Source organism: Staurois parvus, unplaced genomic scaffold, assembly GCF_062004578.1.
Source record: "Staurois parvus isolate SC_StPar_1 unplaced genomic scaffold, SC_StPar_1.0 ptg000264l, whole genome shotgun sequence".
Classification (NCBI taxonomy): Eukaryota; Metazoa; Chordata; class Amphibia; order Anura; family Ranidae; genus Staurois; species Staurois parvus.
The window spans coordinates 4,576,789-4,590,673 of record NW_028318060.1 but is presented as its reverse complement, the minus strand read 5'-3'; the positions used below and the strand labels follow the sequence as shown (position 1 = coordinate 4,590,673).

Here is a 13,885-nt window from a genome sequence, read left to right as displayed (position 1 = left end):
TCGGATGAATCTGGGACAAAAGGGTGCAGAAGGAAGTGCACACCTATGACCCATAGGAGAGGTATGGCCAAAAGATCTTTGGCCATACTTCTGCTTTAAGCATGGCAATACAAAATGGCTGGATTGCTATAGCCTTCACTCCAGCAACATGAAACTAATATCATGCATTATTACTACCTAAAACTAAAACAATATACCAGCATTAAAATTGCAGAATGTGTACATGCATGTGTGTGTGTGTGTGTGTGTGTGATGGGGAAACAGCTCTCATTGTTTGAACACTGTGTGGAAGTAAATTGATGTTTTGACTGACATTCTGCGGTTTAGCCACAAGATGTCACTGTTTTTCTAACACAAGCTCTGACTGCATAGATATTTGTATATTCATGAAGAGGTGGAGTTTTCACACAGAGTTGGAGTTGAGGAAACAGGAAGAGGAGACAGGAGCCATGTTCTGGAGAATGCTGAATGAAGGGGCCGTGTGAGCTGCAGCTGGGTGAAGCTGATGAGATTGCTGCCAGGAAGCTGATGAGATTTCTGCCAGGAAGCTGACGAGAGCAGAGGAACAACGCAGCATACACTGCAATATCGCAGACCTGTTGGAGAGACATTTGTTCTGTTCAGAGTCACCAGAGGATACAAAGCAGACCCGGGTCGGTAAGATCAAGCATGCACCTCATTTCAGTGTTGGCGCCTATAGACTGCGACCAGGCCTATAATTAGCTAGTTAGGGCCTCTGTTTTTGTCAGGCCACAAGTGTTGTTACTGATCATTGGAAGGACTCCACAACTTAAAGTGACATTTCACATTGGAGAGCTGATAAAATCCTACAAACTCAAGCCAGACTGGCGTTTTGCTCAGAAGGAATAATCAGGCACGTGCTACAGGACCAGCAATGGGAGGGGGAATACTGTAGATTGTAAGCTGTTGTGCTGCACCGCAGGCTAGCCCATACCATACACCCATACACTGATTCCTGCTCTTTTAGGGTAATAATAGGTAAGGTGTGGCAGCTTAGTTGTGCCCGCCAGTAGGTAAATTACTTCACTTTCTACCTTCATCCATCAGAAGGCGCCGTGCTGTGCAGCACAAGGGTCTCAGCCTTTGGGCTGGGTGTATGTAAATTTATTGTATGTTTCCAGCATTTGTAGTTGTGTTTATTTGCCACATCTAAGTAAAATTCTGTTGTGGCAAACACTGGTGTTGGGGTTGCTTTCCTCGTTCGTGACTTCACTGTATCTTGGGGAGCCCACCCCGGTACACGGCTTACAACTGTGTGTATTGGGTTACCCATGGAAGCATATGTTTCTGTGAAACTGAGTAAAATAGAGCAGCCTATCTCAAGATAAAGAATACATTATACTGTATTATCAAATATCTATACTTAACATTTCTTAGAATTTCCCATACAATTTTTTTGTATTTGTCAGCACTCACACAAATAATTTTCTGTACATTTATAGAGTAATATGGTATTTTATATCATCACTAACCTAACGGGCAATGGCATTAAAGCAGTAAGCAGTGATTTTACTCCCTGCAGTATTTTCCTTGTTTATTGCATCATAGCTCTAAAGCAGCCTTAACAGCAGCTGCTTGGCACAGTTCATTCATATTCAGCTTGTTATCCATGGACATCCTCAACGTTAATCCATCATGGCACACTGGCTTATTAGTCACATAAAAAGAGAAAAATGCTTAATACGGGCATGAATTCACTGATAGGTTAGACAAGCAGAATGGATGGTCATTTTGACATTTTAGAACACATTTCAGTATAATATAGTTATTCAATTAATTTTAATATCATTACTGCTTGAGATATGTCCACAATAGTATGCTTTAGGATTTGTTTATTTTTAGTTGAAAAAAAAAGCCTGAGCTATAAGATAAGGCACATCATAGCCATACTATATAAAACATTGGGCTTTTAAAGGATCCACATTATCAAAATGACTTGAACAAAATAATTGTATAAAAACCACAGACTTTTATTTATTATTACAGGTACTTATATAGCGCCATCAATTTATAAAGTGCTTTACATACAGTATATATTGTACATTAACATCAGTCCCTAACCTTCAAGGGGTGTACAATCTAAGGTCTCTAACTTACACATACTAGGACCCATTAAGACAGGAGCCAATTAACCTACCAGCATGCCTTTGGAGTATGGGTGGAAACCGGAGAAGCTGGAGGAAACCCACACAGGCACGGGAGAACATGCAAACTCCAGGCAGGTAGTGCTGTGGCTGCGATTTGAACCAACAACCCTAGTACTGCCAAACAGAAGTGCTAACAATTTAGCCTCCATGCTGCCCTATATATTTGTTTCACAATAAGGCCATACTAAACAGTTTGCAATGCAGTTGATTGTGGATATTTTAATACGCTTAATGTTAAGAAATGCTGGTATTTTTCAAAATAGCTAATATACAATATATTTCTTATGCAAGTGTTCATGTTCTTCCATTTGGGTGTTCATACACCCAATATTACATAATAAAGTATTTGTGAAATCTCACCTTGTAAAACAACCCATTCAGTTTAACATAAAAATGAATGAAAGGCAACATATTTGTGTATACATATAAATAACATGTGAAATACCTTTCTTTACCCGTTTTTATAGGTGATCACATACCCTCTGTTTTCGCTGCATAAGGAGCTCAGAGGACTGGGGGAGGAGAAACAGCAAGACACTGGTGATGGCTGTGCAGCGGAAGGCATGTCAGCACATGTCTGATCATTGGAGGAGAGCAGGAGTTCCCAGCACAGGCAGAAAACTGACCACTCTGTGCTCGCATACCCAGTGTGGTCAGTTTTTAGTAGGAAAGCTGAGGGACTGGCAGGCACACCTGGGATTTCACACAAAGCAAGCAATACAAAAATAACAGGATACGTTTTCATACAAGTGCATGATACAACAGGCACACATCAGGAATATGGAATGCTGGAGTAACATATTCTTTAAAGTGGTAATGAAGTAAAAAAAAAAAAAAAGAAAACTTTCTCCCTGCCAGATATGGGGATAATGTGCTAGTATGCACCACATACCAGCACATTATGAAATACGTACCTTAAAACAAACCCCTCCAGCGGGGTACTGTCACCGATGACAGGGTTTCCATCCTCACCAAGTCTTCCTTCTGAGATCATGGGCTCTGGCCAGGGGCGGACTGACCATTTGGAAACTGGGGCTCTGCCCGAGGGCCCAGGGTCAGTAGGGGGCCCCATGAGATGCCCCTGGTACCTTTTTCATAGGCTTTTTTGAGTTTGGCCAAGCACAGAGGGGCCCCATGATCCCCCATTGCCCGGGGGCCCCTTGAGTTGTCAGTTTGCCCCTGGCTCTGGCTGAACTGCGATGACTTCTCTCCCGCATAAACGCATGGAAATCACGGCTGCGACACAGAGCTCTAAATGGACAGCATGAGTATGCTCCCTCCGCATGGACCAGGCTGCGGAAATAGTGCATATCCTCTACGGTGCACATTTATATTCCTTTTACCTACAGGTAAGCTTTATTACAAGTGTCCCAGTGTTTACTAGCACTTTAAATCCAGCTGCTTGACAGAACTCAACTAGCAGGATCCTCAACACCAATGAGCTGGGGAATAACTTTTGATGCTTCAGTGATCTTAACAATTCACTGCATTTGAACAAATATGGCTAATTGGCTATATCTACTTCATGTCTGAAATATTCAATGCATGATCCAGACTGCTGTCCACATTTAGCAACTAAATAGTGGTAGAGGACAGACGATAGAAGAAGGTTTTTTTTTTGGCTATGTATTTTCTGGCTATGATATTCACTTGTATTCTGTTCAGTGGGTGAATATTGACAACATTGATCTAAAACCAGGGCTTTTTCAGCTGGATCTTGGTGGAACTCAGTTCCACCACCTCTGACTCAGGCTCCTGCTCCCTGCTCAACACTATCATTTGTAAACACAGAAGTCCGGTTTCTGTGTTTACAAGTGACAGCTTGTCTCCCAACAACTCCCACTATACTGATCTCTTGAGTGGCTTCCACTGAGTAAAAGATGGGGACAAGGGAGATGCAGGTGCCTGGGGTGCAGTGTGGATGCCAACACCCCACTGAATGACCTAACAGCAAGTGAGAGAGGTGGAGCCACCTACAGTGTGCAGGGAGGAACTAGAGCTGGCTGGGTGATTCAGCTTAATACAGTAACAAACCTAGGGGGAAGAGAAGGGGGGAGAAGATGGGGGCAGTGGAGGGGGGGGGGGGGTGTTGCATGCAGAGGTCACAGCTGAAGAGGGGTGAAAGTGAGATGTGGATGGGGATGCAGAGGGAAGCAGCTGTGGATAAAGGCTGAACTCTGCACTCTGTGTGTAGCGCCCCCCTAAACTCTGTACACTGTATGCAATGCACCCCTGAACTCTACACTCTGTAAGTAATGCACTCCTGGTATTTAATGCCCTTTAAGACCCTCCCACTGTTAGTGAAATTTGACCAGATCAACTATTTGATGTGGTTTGACAGGGGGTGTGGGGGGGAGGGGGGGGGAGAAGAGGGAGGGGGGAGGGGGGAGGAGGGCATTGGGGGGGGGGATTTGTGGTTGAGTTACTGCACCTATTTTCTGAGAAAAAAAAAATGCTGTCTGAAACCATATTTGCTTTATGATAGTGTTATCTATGGATGCTTTGTGAAAATGAAAGCTTTTTTGCTTAATATATCTTTCTATAAAGAACTTCAGTCAATACAGATGTCGAGAACAATATACTGAATTCAAAACAGATAGAACCAATGAAAGACTTCAAAGAAAAGGCCACATTGCGCAAGTGCTCAAACTGGGCACGCTTTGTGTTAGCAAGGCTAATGATCCAAACATTTAGCAATGCAATGTGTGACATTTGTTTTTTGTTGAGCTATTTTTTCAGCAAAATCAAATGCAAATTATAATATGCTAACTGAATAATAGGCTCAATTCACAAAGCTTAAACATCAGCCTAAAACATTCTTTTTTTCAGTCATGTGTCTTTAATTTTCAAATTTCATTGGACACAACTGAAAATAGCTGTCACCTTTTAAAAACAATAAAGATAATCGTGATGTGTTAGCTTTGTGAATTGAGCCCCATAGTATTTTATTTTATTTGGTTAAACCAAATAAAGCAACAAGTTTTAGTTCCTATATTGGTTTCTAAAAACTCCAAGGTATATGGGTATTGCAGTTTTCCCTTTCAGTTATATAAGCATTTCCTGATCCAGGTAGAGTAGTGACTAAGCTATTGACAGAACTGCCTTACAGTACTGTTGTTCTGGCATTTTATACTGCTAAAGGGCAGCACGGGTGCACAAAATCGCATATATATAGGTGATTTTGCAATTCCGTATAGAGGGTGTGCGTAAGGTGCGCACGCACCCTATCCTCGCCTCCTTCGAGGAAGTCAATTACCGGGTCCCAGCCAGTGATTACTTGCAGGCACCCGGTGATTGCCGAGGATCTCCAACGGGAAGGAGAACTGTATGTAAACAATACAGTTCTCCCTGTCAGCTTGTGCACACTGCTTTGGATGGCTGTGCGCAGCACAGCCATCCAAAGCAATGTGATTATAGTAAAGCACAGACAAACAGACTCAAGTAAAACAGCACACAGTTAACCCTTTGATCGCCCCTTATGTGAACCCCTGCCTACCCAGTGCCATTAGTGCAGTGTCAGTGCTTTTTTCAGCACTGATCACTGTATGGTGTCACTGGGGATGTCAGTGACACCAAGTCAGTCCCCCCACCCTAAGTGTCAGAATGTCCACCACAGTCCCGCTACAAGTCGCTGATCACCGCCATTACTAGTACAAAAAAAAATTCCAGTATCTATACTGGATCTATATAGCCATTTGTAAACACTAAAACTTTCACATAAACCATTTAATTTACACATATTGATTTTTTTTAGCAAAGACATGTATCAGAATACATTGTGGTCTAAATTTATGACGAAATCAGATTTTTTTTATTTTTTTTACTGGACATGTTTAATAGCAAAAAGTCAAAAATATTGTTTTTTTTTCTCAAAATTGCTGGTCTTTTTTTTTATAGCTCAAAAAAAAAAAAAATACAGGCGATCAAATACCACCGAAAGAGAGCTCAATTTGTGGGAAAAAAGATGTAAATTTCATTTGGGTGCAGCATTGCATGACCCCGCAATTGTCAGTTAAAATAACGCAGCGCCCTAATGTAAAAATGGCGTGGTCAGGAAGGGGGGTAAATCCTCACAAGGGCAAGTGGTTAATTTCCACCAGACTTATTATTTGTATATACTTTTTATGGTCTCTTTGTTTTTTAGTGAGTTTCCTGCAGTAATTTCCCAAAACCTAAAACTATACTAGAAAAGTTATTATTTGAGTTAAATTTAACTGTTCACTGTGCATGTGTGTGTGCATGAATGGCTGTAAATTCTTATGGGGCAGGGAGTGTGTAAATAGATTTTGTTCATTCTATACTATCAACCACAGTTAGATGCTACAAAGCAGCTACATGGGTAAATGGTTTATACTGGGGGAGATTTTCCAAAACTGGAGCACTTAGTCTGTGCAGTTGTCCATGGTAGCCAATCAGCTTCTAACTCCAGCTTGTTCAATTAAGCTTTGACAATAAAACCTGGAAGCTGATTGGTTTCTATGCAGAGCTGCACCAGATTTTGCACTCTCCAGTTTTAGTAAATGACCCTCACTGTATACTACAGGATGCAGTGTATTATGTATTCTTCCTAAGCGAAGGAAGGGTTCTGAAGGTAAAAGGTAGAGGAAATGACTCAAAAGGTCTTTTTATTACCGCTCTTCTTACAAAGAATAAATAGGAAATAGCGAGAATTTTCTGAAGTATCTGATCAATATGTTGTTGTTAAAAAGGTTTCGGTTATGCCCATCTTCTACATGTAATCCCAACACAAGCAGCTGCTTTCCTTAGGTAAGAACATACAACACGACACTAATGTACACTAGTAAAGGGACGTCGTAAAATAATTTGACAGACCAATAACCATTATTAATAGTTACCCTGACTAAAGGGAAAAGTCTCTGCATCCTAGCATCCCTGAAGTACATGATAACACCACCTAGCAATGATCAGTTAATGAATGATGAATCCTGCATATAGACCAACATATTTTTCAATGTTATTCCACCTAACAGATTAGAGTGTACACATAAATATAAGGGATTATACTTCCTGGAAAAATAAAAAGGGATCCTAAATCCCGGTCTGTCTGAAAATGTATTATGGCCATTAATCAAGAACATCATGCAAAGTCAAGTAAACACTACAAGGCATTGTATTGCATGATAGAACGTATGTAACCCAACCCTTTCATAAGTTATCACCAGTAAGGTTTGGTACTGCAGCTGCTCCAATAAGTAAGGCACCAGAAATAACAGAGAACACTTACCAATGAAAGTTGTTATGTCTAAACTTAACCATAATCCTTTAATGCTTGCAATAAATCGGGTAATAATATATGGATCAAAAGTACTGAAAACTGCTTACCTGTTTTATTGCTTACTGCCATTGAAAAACAAAGCGGGAGCATGACCTTCATGATGACATAAATAATCCATAGTAAAACTAGCTTCATTTCTTAAAGAAACCATATGATCCAACATCCAAAATAATCTGTAATGCACAAACAAAATAATAGGGTATTATTAGGACAACCTGTTAAGTGCTACAAAATTACCATTTAATGGTTTTTCAATTTTATTTTATTAAAAAAAAAAAAAACAACACTAGGATAAGTGCATATGGTTAACTGTGACGTTAACACAATACAATCTTGAATATCCAGACAATAATAATAATTTACCATTATATGTTACAATTTAAAAATGCCAACTGTTGCATAAAAGGCATAAATAAATCATGGTACAATCAATCAATATGTACACATAGGTCAGACTGTATATTAAAAAAAAAAGAAAATCGACAACATTTGACACTATATTTAATAAAAATTAGCACTAAAAGATTTTGGCTTGTTTATCTGCTGTAGGTTACTGATCTGTCAGCAATTCTTATTGTCAACTATTTGGGAACTGGAGAAAGTACAGAGAAGGGCAACCAAACTGATAAGAGGCATGGGAAACTCAGCTATGAGGAAAGATTAGAGGAACTGAATTTATTCTCTCTTGAGAAGAGGAGATTAAGGGGGGATATGATCTATATGTATACGGTAAATACATCAGTGGTTCATATAGTGAACTCGGTGTAGAGTTATTCACCCTGAGGTCATCAGAGAGGACAAGGGGGCACTCTTTACGTCTGGAGGAAAAGAAATTTAATCTCCAAACATGGAAAGGTTTCTTCACAGTGAGAGCTGTGAAAATGTGGAATAGGCTCCCTCAAGATTTGGTTCTGGCCAGCTCAGTGAATTGCTTTAAAAAAGGCCTGGATTATTTCTTGGAAACACGGAATATAACTGGATATAACATTTATAGGTAAAGTTGATCCAGGGAATATCCTATTGCCTCTCAGGGGATCAGGAAGGAATTTGTTCCCCTGCAGGAGCAAATTGGATCATGCTTTGCTGGGTTTTTGCCTTCCTCTGGATCAACTGTGGGTATAGGATTATAACTTTTTTTTTAATGGTTGAACTGGATGGACATTTGTCTTTTTTCAGCCAGACTATGTAACTATGTAACATAAACACCAAGCTCCCAAATATCCCTCATTTGAATGGACATTTTTTTGGAACAAAATACAATAGCTCCTTTCACTTGAAATACCCCTCTCCTAAATCTGATGTACAGACCTATTTAAATTCATGCCCTTTGTAACTGTAGAAAAGATTTAAAGTGGTTGAAAACCCTTACATATACACACTGTGAAGTGACTGGCCTTAGATCATATACATAAATGAAACAAACCTCCTGCATAAGTTGTATCTGTTTACCTGCAATTTTCTCCCCTATACAGCCATTCAAAGTGCAGAATTTATACAACTTGTCTGAGCTTCCAGAAAGCAGGGACAGGGACCTGAAGTTACACTCTGCAGAGCACAGTGAGGACAGCTGAGAGCTGATTGAAGGGAAGGGTCACAGCCCCCTTCACACAGAACACAGGGACAGATATGAGGCTGTCAATCACAGGCTGTGTGCTGGAACTCCCTCACCTGTCACCCTTTTTTCTTTTGGCATCAGTGCAGATAGCAGAGGAACAAGGCAGCAGACAGAAATGCCATTTGGTGTTCTATATTAGACCTGTGCGTTTTGATTCATTTTTTGGACAAAAATTTCATTTTTGGAGATTCGGATGTATACGAATCTCAGAGTGGACAAAGTAACAAATGTCAACAAATTTGAAAAAAAGTTATACCGAAATTAACAAATGCATTTGTTTCATTCGGATGACTTTACATGATGCGATAGTGGTTCGTGTCCATGGGGAAAATGGATTCAATTTTCAAGTTAGTTTAATAATTCAAATTCAGATAATGAATAGATCCAAATTTCATTCCATTCGTTGGAGGAAATTATACCAAGCACCATCTTTTCCTTTTTGTAGTTAGTTTTCTGAGCAAAGAGTTATGCTATTGAAATGAAGTTCAGAGTGCAGCTGGTGACTACCATTGTGTGCCTGCTTGAGATGAGAAACAAAATAAGGGCTGAAGTGTTGCCATGTGATTCCCTGTGGTGTAGTTTGATTGCCCATTCATTTAAATGAGATGTAAATTGCACTGGAATGTGGAAAAAGTTGTGCTTGTACTACTTTTAAAACATGCCACTCCAAACCGCATGGTACTGCGGTTCCATGTGATTTGGTGCCCACAAACACACTGCAGATGGGGTGTCATTAACAATGCATTGACACCAGCATGCAAATCACAAGGGCAATGTGGTCACCTGCAGTGTGGGAAACATGCACGGAACGTGCCTTTCCTGCCCCGCATTCTAGTGTGAACCAGCCCTGAGGCACATAGAGAGGGAAATGAAGCAAAGATAGGTACATCCTATGACATCTCAATGTCTAACTAGATAATTTGTCCTGATGTATGAGGAAATTGGAACCTATCCTGATAAATTTTACAACCTTACCAGAATGCCAGTGTCCACCTTTGACAGCTTACTAACCACTGTTAGACCACATCTGCAAATAATTAATAGCAACATGAGGATAAATGAGAACCAACTTGAGAATGAATACCAACATTTCAGGAAGAAAAGGGGGCATTTTCTGCTGCTATTCACACCACAGCTATCTGCGATGTGCGATTTAGCTGCAGAAAGAAATGAAAGGTCGACCCTGGATGCAGCACTTTCCTTTCTTTTCCTAAGCTCAGCTAAGCTGTATGCAACTATACATTGCTACTTTTCATTGTGCGAGTCCAGCTGCTTTCAGAAAAGTCTTCTAAAACGCAGCTAAACTCTGAAATTTAGGCACCCATACAAATGTAGTCTACTGGCCACATAATGATTTACCAAGATAACAGCTGTTATACAGTTTGTACATCTCTGTTAGACTGTTATGGGAGCAGAACATATGCTAAAGAGTTAGAAGTTTAAAAGGTAAAAACTTTAATGTAAACCAATTCATTTACACATATTGGGATTTTTTTTTAGCAAAGACATGTAGCAGAATACATTTTGGCCTAAATTTATGACAAAATGTGATTTTTAAAATTTTTTTACTGGACATGTTTAATAGTAAAAAGTCAACAATATTGTTTTTTTTTCTCAAAATTGTCGTTTTTTTTATTTATAGCGCAAAAAAATAAAAATGCACAGGCAATGAAATACCACCAAAAGAAAGCTCAATTTGTGGGAAAAAAGGCCGTAAATATCATCTGGGTGCAGTGTTGCATGACCGTGCAATTGTCAGTTAAAATAACGCAGCGCCTTAAATGGCCTGGTCAGGAAGGGGGGTAAATCCTCAGGAGGGCTAGTGGTTAATCAGTACAGTTTCCATTCAAAAATACAATACAAATACAATACATTGCATCACTTAAACATTTTTATTCTGTCGTGCAAGAGTTTTTGCAACTCTAGTAACCTCTCCGCTTTCGATATGAGACTAGCATAGAAAAAAAAAAGAATGATCATTCGTCCCATTTTCTCATCGCATGTACGGGGCTTTACTCTGTGTATTTGCAATGGGGTGCCATAAACAATACATTATGGTTGTACCACCCGTTAACATGCATAACAACGTGCTGTAAAGCACACAGGCATTGTTGTAATGTCACCCTAATTAGAGGCTTCACCTTTATTTCTCGAACATTGGAAAAAACCCATCTAGACAACAAGTTCTATAGAATTCTCCAAAGCATGCTAGCCTTCCAACCTGAGGCATTCTCCTACTGGCAGGAGTTCTTCCCTGATGTATAACAGCAACTATTATATATACATAAGAAGCTCCTTAGAGACTATGTTTACTACCTCACATCCGCTTCAACTTCTATTTTCCATGAAAACATGTTATCATGTCTGCATCTTGTATTAGTAAAGCCCAAGAAGGGAATGCAGAATAGATACACACTCATTCTGAGCCTACACAGACCACCCAGAAAGACTTTAATGGTCAATATCAATAATACCTAAGATAGAGAGAGCAACCTAATATATAATAAAGAAGAAAGATGCATGCATATATGAAGAAACACACATCCCACTGCAAAATAAATATTTATGAAAACATTTCATTTTATCTTGCATAATGCTTCAATGTACACAATTTGATTTATAATAGCTTTCTGGGTATATATCATCTGAAAATAAAAATATCACAAAAAAGGTAGGGCATGAAAAAAATATACACTGAAAAAGGGACTAAAAAATGGAAACATACATTAACAAGTGTGGCTGAGAACAAATGATCATGAAACTGTTCCTCAGTTTGTATCTAAGGCAAAAACACAATCTGAACAGGTGATATTTGGAAATGTTTTCCATTAACTTTTTTCATTTGATAAGGTTTATTTATCCAAGTTTAATTTTTTTTTTATCTGTGGGTGATGTCATAAGCAGGAATAACTCACAGATTGCTTATCTCGCTTTTCCAAAACCTACTCTCGAGATGTCGCTCATCTTCTTGAATTTTTATTTATTTTATTTTAGTTTTTCCTATTTTTATATTTTGGAAAATGTCACAGGAAGAGTATAGGCCTTCCAAAGTGAAATTCCACAGCAAAAAGCGTTTTAAACTCCAGTAGAAAGATCTACCAATAATATCATATTTGGAGGTCTTTAACCTTTTCAAGCTATGTAGTTATTTTATATGTACGCAGAGAGTGTACAATAGCTACTAAAACACAAATATGGTATGTATTCTTTTACCTGGAATGTTTAAAATCTGATATTTTCTAATTAAGGAACCTTTCTGTAACTTGAATCACACTAACTAAAACATTAAATTTAGAAGTGTAGCCATGTCTTACCTATTCTCATTATGTTATGCTGCAGTACTTTATTCAGTTAATGCCTGGTGATTCAGTCTGATTGCAACTTAATATTCTGTTTTACCTTGACCACGGGTTTTCAAATAACAGTTCCCTTTTCGTTAGCGCTGCAATTCTACAAGATGACATATAATATTGTACTAAAAGTAGGACCGCTTTATTTCTTGCCCAGATTTCAAGGCACATGGAACATCTTCTATCCCCTAATGCTTACCTTGGAAAATCTAGTTTTATGTTGTCATTTAATTTGATGTACTTCTAAATGGCCTGCTGCCAGAAACATAACGTATTGCTTGCCATTTTAAATATCTGGAAGAAGACATGAGAGTTCTCAATTGCGACTTTACTGTCATAACCGATATGCCTGGTAGATTGGTGTCTTACTCAAGACTTCGACATTGAGTTTATTGTGCCTGCTGCTCTTCCACCTGTTCCACATCAAACCAGTCTTCCTCCTCCTGACAGACACCCAGACTCAAACAGTCAGACATCATGTCTCTGCTGGCTGTCACTAGCTGCTATCATGCTTTTGTGCTGTTCCGGTTGTTGTTATGTAATAGTGCTCAGATATTTCAGCACTTTATTGTTTACTGACTTTTCCCCAGATTGTATCATAACTAGATGCTGCCCTTCTTGATGCACTCTGTTCAGAAACAATAACCGGGATCTCTCTCTTTGGCTACCAAGCATCAGCTAATAAGTTCAAACACCTGCACACATAATTAATTATGGTTCATTTATTTTATACCATGAAACTTATAATACCAAACAGGAAAAAAAAAAATACAAAAAGTCAATAATAAAGCAAACATAACTTTGAAAGCTACACTTAACTTCACACTATATTTATTTCCAGATGAAAATTTACTCCGGAAAATACTTTTTTTTCACTATACAGAAGAAACAGCTTTACCAATGTGTATGTATATGAAAAATGGATCTTTATTTTAATCTCAGAAAAAAAACAGCTGTAACAGAATTCTTGCATGGAACCTTTAAAGGCAATATCCACATTGAATCTAACAAAGTTTTGTTTTCAAAATCTCCATTTTCAGAAACCGCTTTAGGAGAGCTGATTAGAGAAATCTGGAGAGAAGAAAATTACCCATAACAACCAATTATGAGTCACCTTATATAGAGAATTAAAGAACGAAATCTTTTTGGTAGTTAGAGGTTACAACCCCAAATTAGTGCTAAATTCATTTTCTCCAGTTCCCGTAAATGAACTCACTTGTGTGCAGACCTCAATTTTACTTATGTATGGCACACTATATGCCAATGAAGGTCTGTGGATACCCAGACCATAAAATGCGCATAACTGTGTTATGGGCTTTCTGATGGTACTATACTAAAATCTGTGCCCTGATTAAATTACATTTAATGTAAAGAAAGAGAGAAGGTGTAAAGATGATGGATGTTCACACCGAAGTACAATTACCTGTAGCAACAATCATCTGATCTTTATTCCAAT

At 38.8% G+C, this 13,885-nt stretch overlaps 1 protein-coding gene across 2 annotated transcripts in view; it reads right to left on the bottom strand.

The window, feature by feature from the left end:
* The window catches only part of COL19A1 (collagen type XIX alpha 1 chain), an 895,475-nt gene that overhangs the window by 839,194 nt on the left and 42,396 nt on the right, over positions 1–13,885 (bottom strand). For both annotated transcript variants that reach the window (XM_089681326.1, XM_089681327.1), the window contains exon 2: positions 7,512–7,637. In XM_089681326.1, coding sequence (XP_089537452.1) covers positions 7,512–7,599 — 88 coding nt within the window. In that variant the 5' untranslated portion in view covers positions 7,600–7,637. The remainder of the gene's footprint in view (positions 1–7,511; positions 7,638–13,885) is intronic.